The 20,846-nt window shown below is 43.9% G+C and overlaps 1 protein-coding gene across 13 annotated transcripts in view; it reads right to left on the bottom strand.

Moving 5' to 3' along the window:
* The window catches only part of MTUS2 (microtubule associated scaffold protein 2), a 559,486-nt gene that overhangs the window by 33,372 nt on the left and 505,268 nt on the right, over nucleotides 1–20,846 (bottom strand). For all 13 annotated transcript variants that reach the window (XM_070240202.1, XM_070240203.1, XM_070240201.1 and 10 more), the window contains one exon: nucleotides 20,150–20,216. In XM_070240202.1, coding sequence (XP_070096303.1) covers nucleotides 20,150–20,216 — 67 coding nt within the window. The remainder of the gene's footprint in view (nucleotides 1–20,149; nucleotides 20,217–20,846) is intronic.

Here is a 20,846-nt window from a genome sequence, read left to right as displayed (position 1 = left end):
TGAAGTTCTACTGTTCCTCACTCTGAAACTTAAAAAACATCTTCACACTGGAAGGCATGTCTTGTCTGAGATAATATTCCTTGACGACAGTTCCCTGCACTCTTATGTCTAGAATCCCCGTATTATTTCCTGTCGCTGCTGCAACAAATTACTACAAACATGGTGGCTTAAACCAACTCAGGTTTATTATCTTACAGTTCTGAAGGTCAGAAGCCCAAAATAGGTCTCACGGGGCTAAAACCAAGGTGTCTACAGGGCTGTGTTCCTTTCTGGAGACTTAGGGGAGAATCCATGTCCTTGCCTTTTCCAGCCTCTAGAGGCCATCTATAGTCCTTGGCTCATGGCCCCTCCTCCATCTTCAAGGCCCACAGCACAGCATTTTCCAACTCTCTGATCTCTGCTTCCGTGTCCCATCTTCTCTGTCTCTGAGCTACTTCCTTCCTCTTTCTAAGGACCCTTATGATTACATTGGGCCCTAAGGGACAATCCCCCCATCTCGAGATCCTTAATAATTTCTGCAAAGTTGCATTACAACATGAGGTGTCATACTCACGGGTTCTGGGGGTTAGGATGGGGACGTCTTTAGGGGCATCATTCAGCCTGCCGCACCCTCTCGGCTCCTGAGCCTCATTCCTCCTAGGGTTTTCCCTCACTGGCTCCATGCACACAGCCTCTACAAACGTTTGAGCCTCACTTATCTTTAACCGAGGACCCCCAAACACACGAGAGCACAACTTTCCTTCCTATGCTCTCCTCTAGTGCTTACCCTCCATTCCTCTTAGTTTTCATAGCCAAGCTCCCCACAAAACAGATGATTATCTCCTGTCCCTACCTCCAATCCTTCATCTCCCTTTGCTTTTCATACCACTGCAATCAGGCAATGTCAGCCCTACCTTCTCAACGTGTCTGGAATTTTGTCACTTCGACCCTCCTAGTGCCACTGTCCTGGCTGCAGCCACCATCATCTCTCATCCGGGTTTTACTGCAAAATTCCTGAACTGTTCTCACCTCTCTGGTCCTTTCCCCTGGACCATTTAGTCTCAATGTAGCAGCCACAGAGAATCCTTGAAGACTGGGAGTGAGCACACTGCTCCTCTGCATGAAGCCCTCGCCTCACTCAGGGTACAGGCCCAGCCTTCATGCCGGCTCAGCAGGTCCTGCGCGTTCCGGACCCCATGGCCTCCCAACCTCCATTCTCACTCCTCTCTCCCTTGTTCACTCTCCTCCAGCCACATTTGACTCTCAGCTCTTCCTTGAACACTTTTAGGCCTACGGTTCTCAAAATATGATCCTCAGACCAGTAGCATCAGCAGCACTTGAAAACTTGTTGAAATACAAATTCTTGGCTCCTGCTCCCTTCCTACTGAATCAGAAACTCTTGGGGGTGGGGCCCAGAAATCTGCATTTTCACAAGCCCTCTAGGTGATTCTGGTGCTGAAGAGTGAGGACCACTGCTCTAGGCACTTTCCCACCTCAGGGCCTTTGCACTGGCAGGTTCTCTGCATGGAAATCGCCTCTCCCAGCTCCCTCACAGGCACCGGGCTCTCCCTCTCTGGGTCTGGATCTCTGTCCCAGAAGCCCCTCCTCCCAGCTCAGAGACCAGTGTGCCCTTGTCAGAGGTCTGAGGTTCAGCTCCAGGAAGCGCCTTATCCAAGCTTCTGGGTCTTAATAACCTCACCCTCTTCCTGAGTACCCTTTGCTGCTTCCAACAGCTGCTACCTCCATGATACCTCAGAGCTCTCCTTTTCCCTTCTCAGTTGCCTACATAACAATTCTTTAAATTCTCACTGGTAAAATATCTGGCGTGGTTTCTGCCTGCTGGCTGTGCCCCGACTGACCGTCTGCTGAACTCAGGGATTTATGCACAATTCCTTGCAAACTTGGCCAAATGCAAATTGTCCTGCTCCCACTAAAGGGAAGGGGAAATGAAAGAAAATGCCTTGTCATTCCAGCTGATCTCTGCTGAATATATTTTGATGGGCACGTTGTCTGTGTATGTGTGGAGGGTGTGGGTGTGCGTGTGTGCATGCAGGTATGCGTGTATGTAAACTGTGGGGTTCTTCCTGATATTAAGTGATTTATTATCTAAAATAAAACCCTTTAAAATGTCCTCGAAGAAGCTGTCTGGTTTAAAAAATCACTAAAGAGAATAGTTCTACAGAAAAGTAGGAAATGCTTTTGCCATTTTTTTTTTCAGATTGTGGATTTGAAGGAAAGGCAGTGGAATGACATTAAGTGTATGAATATTTTTGTGAACATTTTTTATTAAGAAAAAATCAGTTTATCCCCTGATGGGACTAAATAAACAGTGAGTAAATGTCAAGAAGGAGCCAGCATGGTAACCTCTCCTGGCACCTCTGTCTCCCGCTGGCCCTCCAGTCACTCTCCTGCCCAAGTCCCGTCACAACTCCTCATCATCGTGACAGCCGAGCCCTTCACAAACTCACGGCTGCCAGGAACACGTGGAGAAGACGGAACAGGGTTTGGGGAGAGAAAACGGATGGCAGAGCAGGAAGAGAGGCTTTTGCACTGAAGCTTTGCTGTGAAGAATCAACTGAAGAAAAGTAACCCAGACCTAAATGCAGACTGCAGAGCCTCTTAGGGGCAGGGAGCTGAGTGGCAAGAACACGGAGCTGATGCCTGTGCACAGGGCTGTCCTGGGAGTAAGGGGACGCCAACAAGACCACTCACCATATCGGGAACCATCACCATTTGAATGGAGAGGCAGACATTAAAACAACAAAGCAGAAACACTGCCTCGGAGTAGGCATGAGAGGCAGAGCACGTATGGGAAAACAGGCCTGGCTCTGGAGCCTGACAGACCTCAGCTCAAATCCCTGCTGTTCATCTCACAACCCTAGGCAAGTCGACGTTTGTTTCTCTGAGCCTCAATATTCTCATCTGTAAAATAGGCATACTATGACCTAACTTGCACGGTCACTGTGGGAATTAGAAACCAGGTATTTACACTCCCGGATGTTTCATAGGCATTCAATAAGTGGCAGCTTTGATTATGAATGATATACCTGTAGTCTGCAAGCATCTGGTGAAAATCCAGGGAAGGAGAGCCTGGACTGCCTCTAGTGGGAACAGGATGCAAACAGGAATTAATTTAAATGTGCAAAATGGGACAAACATTATTTTTATTTAGCCTGCTATATTATCTTATTTTAGTGAATACAAAAATATTTCTAAGAGTTTTTCTTGCAAGCTCTGTCTCCCCAGACAGTTTTCCCCATGTGGTCTTAAGTTCCTGGAATACAACATCTCTTGCATAAGGTATTCAGGAAACTAACTTTGACTACTAAACACACCCCTCCCTTGAGGGGGCCTGGTCTGCTGGAAGGGGGGGAGAATCAGATGGATAAATACACAATGACAGCAGGTGCCAAGTGCTACAATACTGTGTGCTATGGACACAGAGAAACAGAGAAGCGCTATGGAGCAGGATTCCTCTCAGGAGGAGTGGCCTGGCTAGGACATAACGGAGGTGAGGCTGACTTGGGTTTTCCAGGAAGCTTGGGGAGGTTGGTGGGCTGAGGAGAGGGAGAGGCCAGCTCAGGAAGAGGCAGTGGAAGTTGGCAGAACTTCTGTGGGGATGAGGATGGGAAGAAGCAGGAGATGCATCTGGGAGGGCAGACAGCAGCCTCAGCACATGACGCTGAAAAGTTTGAATTCTATTTATTCTACAAATGATATAAAGCCACTGAAGGATCTTTACCATAGTGTTTTGATTTTTATTTTTTGCATGTGAAAAAAATTCAAGCAACATGGAAAGGAACATGGTGAACAGTAATTTTCCCTCCCACCCTAGACCCTCTAGCTAGAGGCCACCACCATTCTTGTCACAGGCAAACGTGTTTCCAGTTACTGATGGATTTTAATCAGGGAAGTGATGGAGGATGGACTCCACGGGCAAGACGGCTGCTAAGGGGACTAGTGAGGAGGTTTTTGCAAAAGGAGAGACTACGTCACTATAGGAATAAGGAGGAGACAATAGAATTAGGATGTGCTTCCAAATTCTAATCAATACGACCTGGTGACTTATTGGATATCGAGGATGAAGAGAAGCAGAGGTAGAGTTGAGGATGACTCCCAGTTTGCTGTCTTAGTTTACTCTGTGAATTGTGGTGTCAACAACAGAGCTAAAAAATTGTGCTTGAGCCTGTTACCTGTCCCCCATCTCCATTTCTTTCTTTTACTCATGGTACCCTGCAGCTTTTAACTGGAATGGCTGCCCTGCTGGAGACTCCATTTTTCAGCCTCCTTTGCAGCCCTGTGTGGCCATGTGACTCTGCTGGGGTCAAAGGGATATGAAAAAGTGATATAGCAACTTCTAGGTCATATTCGTATAAGGAAGCTACTTTCTCTCTCTCCCTGGCTGAAATGTGCTCCTGCATGTATGAGCCTCAACCACATAGACGGACAACAGCTTTGGGGACAGTAGAGCAGAGATGCACAGCCATCCCTGGGCTGCTCATCTTTGGCTATTACACCAGAGAAAAATATCCCTCTATCTTATTTATTCCACTGTACCTGGGGGCCTCTTCGTTACACTAGCTTAGCTTGTACTTGAACTAATTTGGGAATATAGGAGGAGAAGTAAAGACTTCGCTTTGTTTTGCTTTGAGGTGAGGAGTGCGAGGTGGGTGCAGACAGAACTGTTTGACCCAGAAGAGTTGTACTGTCTGAGGTTCAACAAGATGTGACCTCAAGAGAGACTAGGGCTAGAAACATGGACTTGGGAGCGAGTGGCTTAGGCGGTAAATGAAGCCACAGATGAGCTCGCCAGAGGTACTACGGAATGAGAAGGAAGGAGGGCATAGAGCAGCATCTGGGACAAACATATTTTAAGGAGAGAGCCACTTACTTCATTTTCTGTTACAATCATTTGCTGGCATTACTGTTTTCCCAGCTGATTATAAACTCTTTGGGTTCATGGATTATATAGCTTACTCATCTCTGAATAAAATACCTAGAGTACTTTTATGCAGAACATTCAAAATTGTTTTAAGAACAGCACTCTTAAAATGCTTTACATCTTAGCAATAGATTTGCTTTCTATTTTTCCTATTCATGACTGTGGACTTGGGCCATTCTGAGCCAGTCTTTAAGTGCTGGGATTTAGAAGACAGATCACAAACACAAATGAGTGCTGGGCCAGGTGGGGCCTGGGGCAACCTGGATAGAGTGTGCGCCCAGGTGAAGGGGGGCGGCTGCCATTCAGTAAAAAGATAAACAACTCCATAAAAGACGAGCAACAGACATTTCACAAAAAAAGATATCCAGATAGCCAATTACTACATAAAACGTGCTCAAGAGGATTAGGGATCAGGGAAATGCAAATTAAAACCATAATGAGATCCTCTTCACACCTACTAGAATGGCTAAAACAACAGCAAAATTACTGATCATACCAAATGTTGGCAAGGATCTGGAGGAACTGGAACCACAAACATTGTTGGGGATAGTACAACATGGTACAACCATTTCAGGAACAACTGTTTGGCAGCTTCTCCTAAAGTTCAACTCCCACCTATCCTACGATCCATTAATTTCTCATGTAGGAATTTACCTGACAGAAATAAAAACATCTCTGTCCACAAAAAGACTTGTGCAAGGATAAATATAACAGCCTTATTTAGAACAGCAAAAAAGTGGAAACAATCCAAATGTCCATTAGGAGAGGAATGGATAAGTTAATTTTGGTATACTCAAGCAAATGGAATACCAGTCAACAATAAAAAGCAACAAGCTACTGATATACTCAGCAAAGTGGAGGAATCTCTCATGTGAAGCAAAAGCGTCCAGATATGAAAGATTATATACTGTCCGATCCCATTTATATGAAATCCAAGGACAGGCAAAACTAATCCGTGGTGACACAACAAAGAGTTTGCTTTACAGGTAGAGAGGGGATGGAATTGACCGGAAAGAGGCATGAGGGAACTTCCTAGAGTGATGAAAACATCCTATGTCCTCTTCTGGGTGGTGATTACACAGATGTATTTATAGCCAAAGATCATCAAACTAGACACTTAAAATTAAAAAAATTAAAAGCAACAAAATGAATAGTCTTCTATATTTATCCACATATTTATCATTTTGATAATCTTAATTCTTCCCTGTAGATCCAAATTTCTATCATTTTTAAGGGATATTTTCTCTGGATATAGAATTCTGGGTTGACAGGTTTTTCACCCCTTCTTTCAGTGCTTGAAAAATGCCATCTCACTGCCTCTGGCCTCTGTTTGTTTCTGATGACATTAACTGTCACTCACATCCTTATCCCCTGTAGGAAATGTGTGTCTTTATCTAGTTACATTTAATATTTCCTGTTTATCTTTTTTCAGCAATTGACTATGATGTGCTTGGGGTGATTTGTATTTATCCTGTTTGGGGTTCACTCAACTTCTCGAGTCTGCAGGTTGCTCTTCTAAAACCAAATTTGGGATCTTTGCCCATCATTTCTTCAAATATTTTCTCTCCCCATCTCTCCTTCTTCTCCTTCTGACAATCCATTACACATCTGTTAGACCGCATGATATAGTCCCGTAGGTCACAGACACTCTCTTCATCTTTTTAAATCTTTTTTTCCTCTCTGTTCTTCAGATGGATAATAGCCACTCACCTGTCTGAAATTCACTGACTCCATTTTCCCACAGACTCCAATCTGCTGTAAAGCCCATCTGGCGAATTTTTCATTTCAAAGATTCTGCTTTGGGGTTCTAACATTTCCATTTGGTTCTTTCTTACAGTTTTCATTTCCCTGTTGTGCCTCCTTGCCTGTTTACTTGCTGTGTTCCTCATTTTCTAGAAGTGCCTGAACATGTTTTTAACAGATTTTAAAATTTACTATCCGCCAGTTCTAACATCTGGGTCATTTCAATACCTTTATCCATTGACTCATTTTTTCCTTGATTAGGGGTCCTGCTTCTTCATATGTTTAATTTTTTTTATTGTATGTTCAAGCTTGTGGGTGATAAATTATGGGGAGTTTGTGTTACACTGTCTTTCTTTAACAGGTGTTGAGTTTTGTTGACAGGCAGGTAAATTACCAGACTCCTTTGATTCTGTCTGGCTTGGTTTTATTCTTTGTTGGGGTGGGTCAACGTCAGTTTGTCTTTTTTTTTTAAAGATTTTATTTTTTCCTTTTTCTCCCCAAAGCCCCCCGGTACATAGTTGTGTATTCTTTGTTGTGGGTTCTTCTAGTTGTGGCATGTGGGATGCTGCCTCAGCGTGGTCTGATGAGCAGTGCCATGTCCGCGCCCAGGATTCGAACTAAGGAAACACTGGGCCGCCTGCAGCGGAGCGCGCGAACTTAACCACTCGGCCACGGGGCCAGCCTAACGTCAGTTTGTCTTTAGTGCTCAAGAGACCCTTACTCTAGGTCATGGTCCTTGCTCCTAAAGCCTGGCCTGTCTCATGTCTTGAGTAATTACTCAAGGTGCTCAGTGAGCGCTCTCTGCCCTGGCTGGGCTGGACTTCCAATGCCTCCCAGCACTGTACAACCTCTGGTACCTCCATTCACCTCCCAGTCCTGCAGCAGCTGCCCTCTGCAGGGCTCGCTGTGCACACGCAGTCTGCCCTTCATCTAAGAACACATGGGAAACCTCCCTGCAAATTCCTCGGTCCCTCCTCTACTCAGCTTACTCTTCTCCATGCTCAGCCCCACAATTTCTAGCCACTTTAATGACCTTGAACTCTGGTATCTGCTTCTTCAGCTCAGCAAGATGGTGGTCACTGCCTGGACCACCTCACTGTGCTGTGGTCTGGTAAGTGGCCCCAGGCAGAAAGTTGGGACTACATGGGACTCACCTAGTGTCTTTTCCTTTTCTCAAGGCTCACAGGCCTGTGGAGTCTATCGCCTGGTGCTTGGAAACAGCTGCCTCCCACATTCTGTCTGTTTTACAGCTGTGTACAGTGGAACATCAAGTCCAGCACTAGTTGCTCTATTTTGGCTAGAAGCAGAAGTCAGGGCACGGGTAGTTGGTAAAAGCTCCCAGGTGATTCTAATAGGCTTCCGTCTCCTCCCATGGGGATCCCTGGCTAAGAACTGAGGTCCTAGAAAAGAAAGAGTCATGCAGATGGCTGCCCAAAGCTATCCCGGTGAGATATTATTATTTACAGCACATGATTGATTTTGGTCTATTGAGCAGTCTTCTGATGAAAATTTTAGCTTTCTAGGTAGGCATGCCCATTAGGGGAGATATTTCTCATTGTAAATCAATAAATTGGTATTTTTGTCTTCTACATGAGGTTCTAGTAAACTTAGGTAAAAGGCGTTCCCTTGACAGTCAGAGCCATTCTTGGTGTGCTATAAAAGAAAACAAAAAAAGCTGGACCACAGTGAATCCACCAAGGTCAATGCCCACTTACTGTCAGCCTGGTCTCTCCATCTGGAACCATCATTCTGATTAGCTAAACTCTGACCACATTCTTGATCACTTTTTTTTAAGAAAACAGTTGTGCTAAGGAGCCCTGAGATCATGACCAGATTCATTATTATGAAACCTAGTTAAGTCTTTACATGGTTACTTCCAGTGCAGAATTGGTCTCGTTATCATCTTCCTCACCAGAATTAACTTCCCAAAGACTTGACATTTGGGTGAAAAACTGCAATTTTGGTCAAAAAGAGTGACCTGAATATTACATAAGCATATACTGTAATTTATATACTATGTTGTTCAAATAAACTGCCAAATTAAGCAAACAGATTGACAGTACTCTTGAATATCTGAATATGGCCCAGCGGTATCTGTGGTTTTTGAATGAATGAGAGTGAATCCTAATGGCATTAGACAAGAAAAATCAAATGTTAAAAAAATCTATAAAGGGAGAATTATTTGAGTCTTATATCCCAAACACTGCCCCTGCTTTTTATACAAGTAATTTAAAGAGTTTCATAAATACAAACTCATTTGCCCTGTTTTCCTCTTGCTTAGGGATAGCCACATGGAAAATCTGTCTTCATTATTTTTCCCATTTCCCGATGGAGATTAAGTCAATGATGTCACAGATGCTGTTTGTGTAATTGATCAAGTGTATGGAAGAATCACTTGTCACCGACTCCTCTACTACCTTTAAGCTCTGCTGATTTACCCCCAAAAGCCCTTCCTGGACCCCTGACTGGGTTAAAAACCCTCCTCTCAACTCTCAGACTTCTACGACCTCACTCAGTACTCTGGATTTTAATTATCTGCTTATGTGTCTGTCTCTCCAACACACAGGCGTTCCCAGAGCTCAGAGACCATGTCGCATCCCGCTTTTACTCCTGGCACACTAATGGGTACATCTCCTGAGTTCAATCAAATTTATATAATGAAGCAATCATGGCCCACATTCAGTGTGCTGAGCCCTGGTCTGAGGCTCAAGATACAAAGAAAAATAAGAGGGGATCTGTGTGCAGGAGAAACTCACAGGTGGGAGGTGATTATATTTGCATAATTTGTATGTGATTGTCATTTGAAATGCATTTTGTAAGATGCTCTTCAGCAATTTCCAGGTTAAATCTATTATAGCACGTCATATCTTTCTCTTGCTTTTCATTATCTTCCCCCAGATACCAGTTGAGATCTTACAACACGAAGGCAAGCATGCTGTGGTCATGGGGGAACAAGATAAGGACCCAGCTCTGTTATTCTTAATAGTTATGTGATTTGGGATTTGCTTTTAGTCTCTATAGTCACAATTTATTCACTGTTAAAATGGTGGTGGTATTACACACCTCATCTACCTCGTAGGGCTGCTGTAAGGATCGAATGAAACAATGCGTGAAAGGGCTTTGTAAGCCATACACCACTGCGAACATTAAATTCATGAAATCACAATTTTATGGAGGCAGCTGACTCTGAGTTTCAAGAAGGTGCTTGTCCTCAGGATGGTTTAGGGGCGACCCTTGGTATCCTGAATTATTCTAGTTAGGTAATTTAGGTTAGTTCAGGTTTAAACCCACAGATTTAAAAATGTTAACATTAACATGTATCAGAAAGCAGAATTATCCTTATTCATAAAAGAGTAAATATTTTAAAGAATCACAAAACAAACATTTCCACATAAAATAACCAGAATGTGCTATGTGTATAGACTTCAAAGGATTTTATAAATATCAAAAAAAAAAAAATGTGTTGCTGCCAACTGGAATAAATCTGTGTCTCTAAGAAAGTGTAGCAGTTTTGTGGAATTGTAGCTGATAATGTATTTTCCATGGCAACCAAACCCAGTCTCTGGTACATTTAAAGGAATTTGCAGTTTTGATATTACTGTGCATGGGTAAGCACCTGTTTGGGATAGAAACTAAAAGGACTTTGGGAAATTACATTTACTGGAATAAAATCTAATCATGGCAGTTGACATCGCTGGCTTGAATTTTTCCCAGCTCAGAACTAATATCATTTCCCTATAGGAGGAGCAGGCAATTCCCAGACCTAGTCATGCTCAGTGATGCATCTTACAAAAAAAGCAGTGTATCTGAAGCTATGTTATCATGCTCTAATTCTTGACAGCAGACTAAACCTACTAGATCAAATCTTCTTTCAAATAACACTACTTGACTCCCCTCCAGAGAGCCTAGGACAGACACAGTACATCTTGGGGCCCCCCAAGTTGTTGAGCAAATCAAATGAGAACATTCAACTTTGCGGATCAATTTTGCATTCCACAGATTTTCATATGCCATTTTAATTTTTATCCAATTCAACATATTTTCTAATTTACTTTGTGGTTTCCTCTTTGACTTGTGTTATTTAGAAGTACGTTGTTTAATTCCAAATGTTTGGAGCTTTCCAGATATTTTCATGTTATTGATTTATAGTCTCATTCTACGGTAGTCCAAAACATTTTGTATAATTTCGATTCTTTTATATTTGTTGAGTTTTGTTTTATGGCTCAGAATATGGTCTATGTTGCTCAATGTTGCACATGCATTTGAAAAGGAGGTATATTCTGCTGATGTCGGGTGGGGTGCTCTGTCAACGTCAGTTAGGTCAGGGTGGGTGACGGTGTTGTTCAGGTCTTTGACATCCCTACTCATTTTCTGCCTGCTTGTTCTATCAATACTGAGAGAGGAGTGCTGAAGTCTCCAACCATAACTGTGGCTTCGTCTGTTTCTCCTTCCAGTTCTATCAGCTTTTGCTTCATGAGATTTGAACCTCTATTGTTAGGTACATAGATACTTAGCATGGTTATGTCTCTTTGGTGAACTGACTCCTTTATCCTGATCTAATGGCCATCTTCATCCCTAGTAATATGATAGGTCTGAAGTTTACTTTGTCTGTCTTAATATAGACACTCCAATCTTCCTTCAGGTGGTGTCAGCATAGTCTAGCTTTTTTCCCTCCTCCTACTTTTGAGCTATCTGCATCTTATATTTGAAGTGGGTTTCTCCTAGGCAGCACACAGCTGCCTCTTGCTTTTTTATCCAGTCTGACAAACTGTGTTTTAATTGGTGTGCTGAGAAGAGATATTTTTATAAATTGGAAGATGTACATTATTTTTGTGTTCCCAAGATTAGCTTTCTGAGGTGTCTTCTTGGTTTCTGCATTTTGATTCAGCTTTTTTAAAGCTGTGAGAGGAAGGAAGACAGCAGAATCTAACCTGAAATTTAAGAGAATTAGCATATACTGAGCTCCCATCATTCTGCCAAACACTCTGCCAGATCCTTTGCCCTCACTTGCCTGGTGTCACAGGACTATTCTCCCTATCTTACTGATGAGGCAACTGGGGCCCCATGGCACAGGCTGATAGTACCCCCCAGTATGTTCTCCCCTTCCTCCATAGTAATAAAATAACATCTGGGCAAGATCACCAAGAAAAACGAGCACGTTTCCCTGTGTCCTTTGTGGCTAGGTTTGCCTTGTGACTTGGTTCTGACTGATGAGATATAAGCTGAAGTGTAGTTCCTGGAAACTTTCCCCCCAAAAGAGCTGGCCCACTCTCTCTGTTTCTTTGTTCCTTCCTTCCTCCATCCCACCACCTAGCATACAGATATGATGACTGCAGCACCAACTGCCACACTGGGCCAAGAGAAGGGCCACCATCTTGGGGTGGTAGAACACTGAGCTGTAAGAGGCCTGGGTGCCCGGCAGACTCTGTGAAGAAAACCTACCTGCCCCTGGCTGCTTACCTCCTGACTTTTACAGAAGAGAGAAATAAAAATCTACCTTGAGGGGCTGGCCCCGTGGCCGAGTGGTTAAGTTCGTGCGCTCTGCTGCAGGTGGCCCAGTGTTTCGTTGGTTCGAATCCTGGGCGCGGACATGGCACTGCTCATCAAGCCATGCTGAGGTGGCATCCCACATGCCACAACTAGAAGGACCCACAACGAAGAATATACAACTATGTACCGGGGGGCTTTGGGGAGAAAAAGGAAAAAATAAAATCTTTAAAAAAAAAAAAATCTACCTTGATTAAGCTACCATTGTTTGGGGAGTTTGTTATTTGTCCCTGAATCTAATCCTAATGGACATAGTGTAGGACCAATTAGCATCACACTGTGTTATATAATTACACTCTAATCTATGTTTGGACAGAGTCATACTAGCATCTTTTATGGCTTTGGGTGGAAGTCACATAGAACTGAGAGCAACAGCTATCTTATTTTGTTTATCTGATTTTTCAATTTCCTAAATTAAAAATTACAAAAAGAGGGGCCAGCCCAGTAGCATAGGGGTTAAGTTTGCATGTTCTGCTTCAGCAGCCCAGAGTTTGATGGTTTGGATCCTAGGTGCGGATGTATGCACTGCTTATCAAGCCATGCTGTGGCAGTCATTCCACATATAAAGTAGAGGAAGATGGGCATGGATGTTAGCTCAGGGCCAGTCTTCCTCAGCAAAAAAAAAAAAAAGAGGAGGATTGGCAGCAGGTGTTAGCTCATGGCTAATCTTCCTAGAAAAAAATTCCAAAAAAAATTTGGTGGTAGGGCTGGGGATGCTGTGGTAAATTTACATACCATATGTAGAAGAATTCTAGATTTGGGTTTAAGACCTGACTCTGTCCCATACCACCTGTAGGCTCATAGAGAATCTTTCTGAGCTTCAATTTTCTATAAAATAAAGATATCAACCCCTACTTCATTGAGTTGTTTAAATGAATAAATAAAACATAATATGTGACAGAGCTTAGTAAGTACTAAGCACTATGTAAATATAAGGGATTATGATAAAATTGGAAGACAAATTTTATGTATTATTCTGAAAGGTAAAATCATCTCACAAATACACTCCCAGTGGTGTGTGTACATATGTGTGAGCTGCCAGTTATAAATGAGAATAAACTGGGGGAAATTCATTCTGGTTAGTAACTTAAGAACAAAATAAATAACAATTCAGTGCTTATCGCCATAAACTTAGATTTCTATCACACCTTTATATCAAAGCTCTCAGAATTCTTTATTTTATATTAGAGAAAACACTGCAGTATTTTTTAGCTTCCTTTAAATAAGCAGACTTTAATCAAAATGTGGATTTAACCATTTAGCTGTCTGTACAACAGCTGAGAAACTCTGCCAGAATGACTGCTTTTTTTAAACGCTGCCGTTTTAAAACTATATTTCATGTTAAGTGTGTTTAAAGTGTTCAATAGAGACAAAAAAGCAAAGTCCATCTGAAGTTGGAAACTGGCAGAACGGTAAAAACCTATGGGCCTGGCTCGGGGTGGGAACAGTCAGAACAGAGGTTGTAACAAGAGGCGGGGGCTAGGAGATGGGGACAGAGGCCACAGGTGGAAGCAGACGGCAGCTTTGTCCATCAGCACTGGGGATGGGGCAGTACAGGTAAATAAGGCCAGAAAGAGGGCAGCCGGGCTGATGAGAGCTTTAAAGATAAGAGGCAATTTCACACCAAATTCAGACAGGCACAGCTTGGAGCGGCCCTGAGGAAGGAATCTGGTGGGAGTGTGCAGTGCGTTAGCGTTGGTCCAACTGGGGGCGGCGCGTACATCTCAACAGGACTTCTGGTCTGGGAGGGACAGCCTTGGGACCAACAAGGAGTGTGAGCCAGAAGGCTCCATTTGAACCTAGCTATGCATTGCATATGTTTCCATCTGGTGGAGTTTATCCAATTCATTTTTTTAACTCATATTTTTCTAAGGTTCAGGTTTTCTAATAAGGCAGCTTTGCTGGAGAGAAGACCATAAACATCCACCTGATGGCGGTCAAGAGCTTAGAGCCTCAGGTCTTGCAGGGAAACAATCTGCTCCTAGGAAGAATACCTTATAAATCTATTTCAGCATTTACAAATGTAGGAGTGACCCTTCAATTATGCAATATTTGACTTCCAAATTTGGAGAATGCCACTTTATCCAAAAATCAAGCCTCATATTTTAAGAACTACATTTTCTGGGAAATTTTTTAATGTGATTAAAAAAATCAAATATTAAATATGTTTCTAGCATCTTTGTTCCTCCTTCTCTGGATGTGGTGCTGGATTCTGGTTTCCTGGAGACCCCAAATGCCCTTTCATCCCACAACCACTATAGCTTGGGAAAGACTTTTCCAAGGACAGACCCACTTAAGGCCAAGTCCCAAGTCAAGGCAAGAGCTATCGTCCCTGGAGGGTGACTTGAGGATGAGAGGCTTTCAAGAGGATGACCAGAGATCCCTGTCTCCACAGGAGACGCAACTTAACACAGACAACAGCAATTTCAGCCATTCCACAGGGACTCGACTCTTGGACCACAAGAAGCTCCATCCCAAACTACACCCTGGTACACAATTGGATATTGTATGTCTCTTCTCAGGTGTATGTGTGTGTGTGTGAGAAAGAGAGAGAGGGAGGACGAGGGGGAGAGGAAGAGAGAGAGAGAGAGGGAGAGAGAGATGGAGATTGATTTAATTTCCTCTTTATAAGGCAACACTAGCTACAAGAGATTAAATCCACCATAATCTTTTATCTCGGCTTACAGAATAAATACCAAGGCGTTTTCACATACAGATGAATTTAGAATAAATGTGAAATCCTATCAAAATTATTGGTCCACACTTTCAATATATATTACAAGAAAATAACACAAGAGGAAAGAGGTAATTTACAAATAGTACGCTCCTTGTTGCATAATAGGAAAAAATGGTAAAAACCTAAATACTCAAAAGGGAAGAGTATCTTATTCTAGTTTATCAGTATGATAGAATGTTTTTTTAACTATTAAATGACAAGGGTGAAAAGATTTTTTGCTACACAGAAAGAGAAATGGGGAAACAAACAGTTTTTCTTTCCATAGGTATGCAGAATGGGTAATACCTGAAAATGGTCATGGCATCCATTGGTCCAGAGTACATTCCCTGAGGGCAGCAGGCATCAGGAGATGCTCAATAACTGTGCTCTTTCCCTTCTTACATGTATCTAACCAAACCTTAGTCATTATGCAGGCCCATCTTAGATAGCCCCTCCTCCACAGAGCCTTTGATTGTAAGCTCCTTAAGGACATGAGTGGAGTCCTGTTCACCACTTTCCTTTGTACATAGCACCAGGACATAGCCAGCCCACATGGCACCCTTGTACAAATTAGAAAAAAGTGCCATTTCCTCTGGGTGGCAGTAGCCCCATGCTGGGGCACAGGGCTTGGCAAGTGGCTGCAGTGTGGATGCATTTCAGCCCCTACTCAGAGGGGCACCCCAATGCAGGGTACAACATACTCCACCATCCATGGTGACCCTGCCTAGCCTGCGCCTGGCACATACTAGGCATTCAATAAATACTTGTTGAATGAATGAATGGACTGAGATTAAGGAGACCTAAGTTTTTCTTCTTGGTATTTGCAGGCGTCCTAGCTCTAGCCAAGATCTTTGACCACGTCTCGGTTTACTGCTCTCTAAAATGTGGTAGATAGGCCACAGTCATTAAGATCGGGACCACCTCTGAAGTACTATGACTCTGTGCCTGCTGCGTACAAGGTGCTCAGAACCTTTTAAGTGAGTGAATCATGCTCCATAACTGGGCAGTACCTTGGCTTGGTGTGGTATAATAATAATTTATCGGTCTTTGTCCCTGGAGTTCCTAAAGCCTTAGGAATTTCCTGAGTGTCATCTGTTATCCGTAGTGAGCCCCTTTCCTTCACACCTGAGTTTATGCTAACAAGGACCCCTAGATAGCCTCAGGATGGGGCTGGAAAGTCCAGGTGGTTAAAAGGGTGGGATTTTCAGCTCCACTCACCAACCTCCAGGGAGAGGGGAAGCTGGAGTTTGGGTTATAAAAACTCTTGAATAAGGAGACTCAGAGAGCTTCCAGGTTGGTGATACCTCAAGGTGCTGGGGGAGTGGCTCATCCTGAGAGGGCACGGAAGCTCCAAATACCTTGCCCTATGCATCTCGTTCATCTGGCTATTCTTGAGTTGCATCCTTTATAATAAACTGGCAAATGTAAGTAAAGTGTTTTCTAGAGCTCTGTGAGTCATTCTAGCAGATTATCAAACCTAGGGAGGGGGCTGTGGGAACCAGTTGGTCAGAAGTACAGATGGCACCTGGGACTTATGACTGGGATCTGAAGTGGGGGCAATCTCATGGGACTGGCCTTTAACCTGTAAGGTCTGTGCTAACTCTGGAAAGTTAGTGTTAGAATTGAATTGTTGGATACCCAGAAGGTACAGAGAATTGGTTATTAGTGTGGAAAAATCTCCCACACATCTGATGTTGGAAGTGGCATCAGAAAACATCACTCATTAGGAGATGTTCTCAAAGTTTACTTGTAAATCAATTGCCAGAAATCCCTACTTAAGAACTATCATAATCAGGGGTTCTCAGTCAGTGTGGGATAATATATATTAAAATCTATGGTAAAGGGCATTATTCAAACCTCACACCTTCTAGAAGATTCTGTTGTAGCTCCACCAGAGAAGTCACAAATGGGAATGTATTGTAATTGTGAAACGTGACAGCAAACACACCAGGGGATTACTTTCTGCTGTTGGTCCTCGAAAGCCCATCTAACCCGGAAGGGAGCTGACACAGGACTGACAGCCCAGCCCGACAGGCAAAGGTGCAGGAAGGAGGAAGTAGGAAGGAGGATATTCCTCCCCGTTTGAGGGAGCCAGGTGACCCTGTGTGTAAATTCAAAGCAGGTGGAACATGTCTTGTGCATCTTCCCTTTCTGCCCACTGGGGCTTCTTGCCCTAGGCCCCTCCTGCTTCCCAGAGCCTCAACTATGGGAGCCTCCCCCACCCTGAGGCCTAGCCAAAATGACCTACTGCCCCTCCTTTGTCCTGACCCAAATCAAAATCCCCACTCCTTCAACGTAGTTCACTGACTCTCAAACTGAACTTAACACACATCTGGGGAATTAAAATAATGCCGAGGCCTCGCCCTCAAATATTTTGATTCTGTTGCCCTAGGGTAGGCCCTGGGAATCAGGATTTTAAAAAGCATTCCAGGTGATTCTAATATGCACCATGGCTGGGAACCACAGCTATAGCTAATTCAGGCTAGATGCTAGAAGCCTTTGTTTGAATTTATTCACACCAAGGGTGTAGACAACTGATGAGTACTTATGAGCAGATATTGGCAGGATTTAGGGCAGCATTTTAATAGATATGAAAAAGTTTAAGCAGGAATTTTTAGATTTGAGGGACCAGCCAGCTCTGTTCTGGGATCTGCAATAAGTGCCCCTGAACTATTCTGACTTCTTACAGCTTCTTCCCTTCCTCCATGTCTGAATTCACCACCTTTAGAAATTCCACATCCTCCTACAGTGCCCCCACGGTCCCCTCCTCCAGTGGCCCCCGTCAGACTCAGCTGACAAGGGGTCTAAATAAGGGTAGGGCTGGTGGTAAGGACACAGGATTGACCATCTCTCTATATGATCCCTTGTAAGTCAGGTTTGCATGCTGAATTCTCCATTCCCTTCAAGGGAATACACTGCAGGTCAAGACACTAGAATTTATGGACTTTACAGTTAATGGTTGATCCACATTCCCCTGTCTTTCTTCTCTCACAAACGCAGTCTCTTCAGTGGTTCAGGTACTTCCTGTTCAAGTGTCCGCTGGGGCTGAATGCCGGGCTGAATGGCCCCAGTGGTGGGGCTGCCAAGGCCTTCCACCCGCCCCCACACCCCCCAGCCTTTTCAGTTGGCAGCTGACTTCTGGTTCTATTCTTAGCACTAATGCAGTCATCAAATAAGACAAATATAAAAACCCAGAGTAATCCTTGTGTGGTTCCTGCTGCATTCAGAAGCTTCGGGAAAGAACAGGAAAGCAGCAGTGGATTTGGCACACCCTACCCAGCTGGGTCAGGACGAACACCCCTGGATCCAAAGCTTGCCCACGGCGGGTGCAGATGTCTCCCTGGGAAGGAATTCAGCCTAGAGTGGAAGATTTTGTCCTCTATCTTCAGATTCAAGGTGCTGCATGCTCAACAGTTATGAGAGTCACCTTTACAGACCGCTCTCTCACCGTCTTCTTCAATCTACTTTCCTTTTTATGAAGGGGAACCTGAGGGCCAGAGAGGTCAGCCACCTCACCCTACCTGAACCCGGGTCATCTGCCTCCAAAGCCCACGCTCACAACCACTAAGCTTCAGAACCATCTAAGAACTCATCCATTTCATGGGGAAACGCATGCCCTGTGGACCCTGGCTTCCCAGGAGCTTTCTTCACAAACTCTGCCATTGTCGCTCCTGGCAGGACTCTCAGAAAAACCCACATCTCAGGGGCCGGCCCGGTGGCGCAGCGGTTAAGTTCGCAAGTTCTGCTTCTCGGCGGCCCAGGGTTCACCGGTTCAGATGCCTGGTGCGGACATGGCACCACTTGGCAAAAGCCATACTGTGGTGGGCATCCCATGTATAAAGTAGGGGAAGGTGGGCATGGATGTTAGCTCAGGGCCAGTCTTCCTCAGCAAAAAGAGGAGATTGGCAGTAGTTACCTCAGGGCTAATCTTCCTCAAATAAAAAAAAAAAAACCAAAAAACCCCACATCTGGGTTCACCCATGGGCTCCTCCTCAGGGGCGGGTCAAATGTAGGAGCCCCTGTGGCTGTGGCACGGTCTTGCTGCTCCGATCACACACAGGTGAGGCTAGGAAGTGGGGATTGCTATTTACTGCTTTCCCACAGGGGCCTTAGAGGGGAGAAGGGGCCACTGCTGATCTGTCTCAATGACAAGGAAGTCACAAAACTCACAGTGAAGAGAAAAAAATTTTAAGGTAAAAAACAATAAAACAAAAGAGTGGGGGAAGCTGTGTCTGGAAATCACTACCGTGTCCACTGCACACCCTGCGGCCTGTGTTCCCTGGGAAAGTCTGGCCTTCAGGCTGGACGCCTACTTGCATGGCTGGCCTGGGGGGAAGGCGTGGTGTCACCCGCTGAGGATGGCGGGGACCATTCAATCCCTTTGCTCATGGAAAAAGCCACACCTGCACATGGTGGGCTGCCCCCAGGACCACACTGGATAGAGGAGAAATGCCCGACGTAGAGAAGAGAGGCCAAGGGGAATAGGTCGCATTTATTTCACCTTTGCTGACTGATTCCTGGGAAAACAGAATAAGAGATCCTCAAGAGAGAAATGGGGTCAAGAAATTGGAAGATGGCAAACACTTGGTCTAATCTTTGGCCTAGAGTAAAAGCCCACCTCTTATGACATCCCCAGGGTCTGGGGATCATCCTACCATTTGTAAGGTCTCTTATGGTTCAGACCGAACTATGCCATCCTATCCACCAAAGAATGGGAGTTTCAACACGAACCCTAGCATTTTTAAGCCATGCAGATTTGTGATTTTGACCTTGTTCTATATCACGGAGTATTTCGTGGGAGGGTATACGGTGGCAGGAAGCCATGGAATACCTGCATCCTACAGAAAGCACCTCATGTTATCCACCAATGCTGAGCTGCTTCTCTGGAGCTCTGCCTGCCCAGGGGCTGCCTAGATGGAGAGGTGCTCGTAACAGCACGCAACGCAGATGGATGTATGTGTTGCTATCTGGGAAGAGCGGAGTCAAGGCCTGATTAGCTCCACTGTGAACTGTTACAAAGCTGGCTTTATAATAACAGAGACGTAAAAATTATGGCTCCCTGCAAGGCTACAACAACCCACCCCTGTGCTGGGTAAGATGCTTCATTCACCTGGGCAGGTTTGCTCAGGCTTATTATACGAGGCATAATTGCTCTTGTTACACATTCACAGGTATCAGGAAAAGACATTCTTTATGTTCCTCATTTTCAATGCCCTACTTACCAACTTCATCCCTGATGTTTGCAAGTTCGATTGACAGCTCTTTTTCTTTCACAAGGGCACTTTCATTCTGAAAAAACAAAATGGATACCGAGAGTCCCCTAGTTTTATGCTAGATAAGCACTTTCACATGTTTAATTAATGAATCATATTAAGCAAATATTTATAAGTCTAGCCCTTAAGGAGATAATTTTCTCATTATACAAGCATATAAAAACTTACAAAGCCAAGTCTGACTCATTCATTTGTATCACATTCAAATCGCAAGGCTTGCAATATAAGATTAATAATACCCGTGGCTGTGCTTTTCTCTCTATGGCACTCATATATATTGTCCTACAATACTTCTTTGCATGTCTGTGTCCTACCCATTAATCTACTGTTATATATTATTATACATTTTTAATTATTATCACTATTACGAGATTTTTGACCATGAATACGTCCATACCATATTTCTCTGAGGGGCAAACGCTTATTTTACCAACTGTCTCCTTAAACTTACCCTTTTGTCCATACACAGTCAGCTACCTAATGAATAATGAGCAGAAACTTAACACCAAACATTTCTCTTTGTAATAACATCAACACCCAAACTTAAAGTTTCCAAGTTTTTCGTTCCACTCTCTGCATCAACAGAAGGAGAAAGAGGAAAACTCACACTTGAAGTATTATTTATTGCAAAGAATGGCATCTGTAG

The sequence above is a fragment of the Equus caballus genome, chromosome 17 (assembly GCF_041296265.1).
Source record: "Equus caballus isolate H_3958 breed thoroughbred chromosome 17, TB-T2T, whole genome shotgun sequence".
Classification (NCBI taxonomy): Eukaryota; Metazoa; Chordata; class Mammalia; order Perissodactyla; family Equidae; genus Equus; species Equus caballus.
The sequence above is the reverse complement of the archived record's forward strand: the minus strand, read 5'-3'. Positions and strand labels throughout refer to the sequence as shown.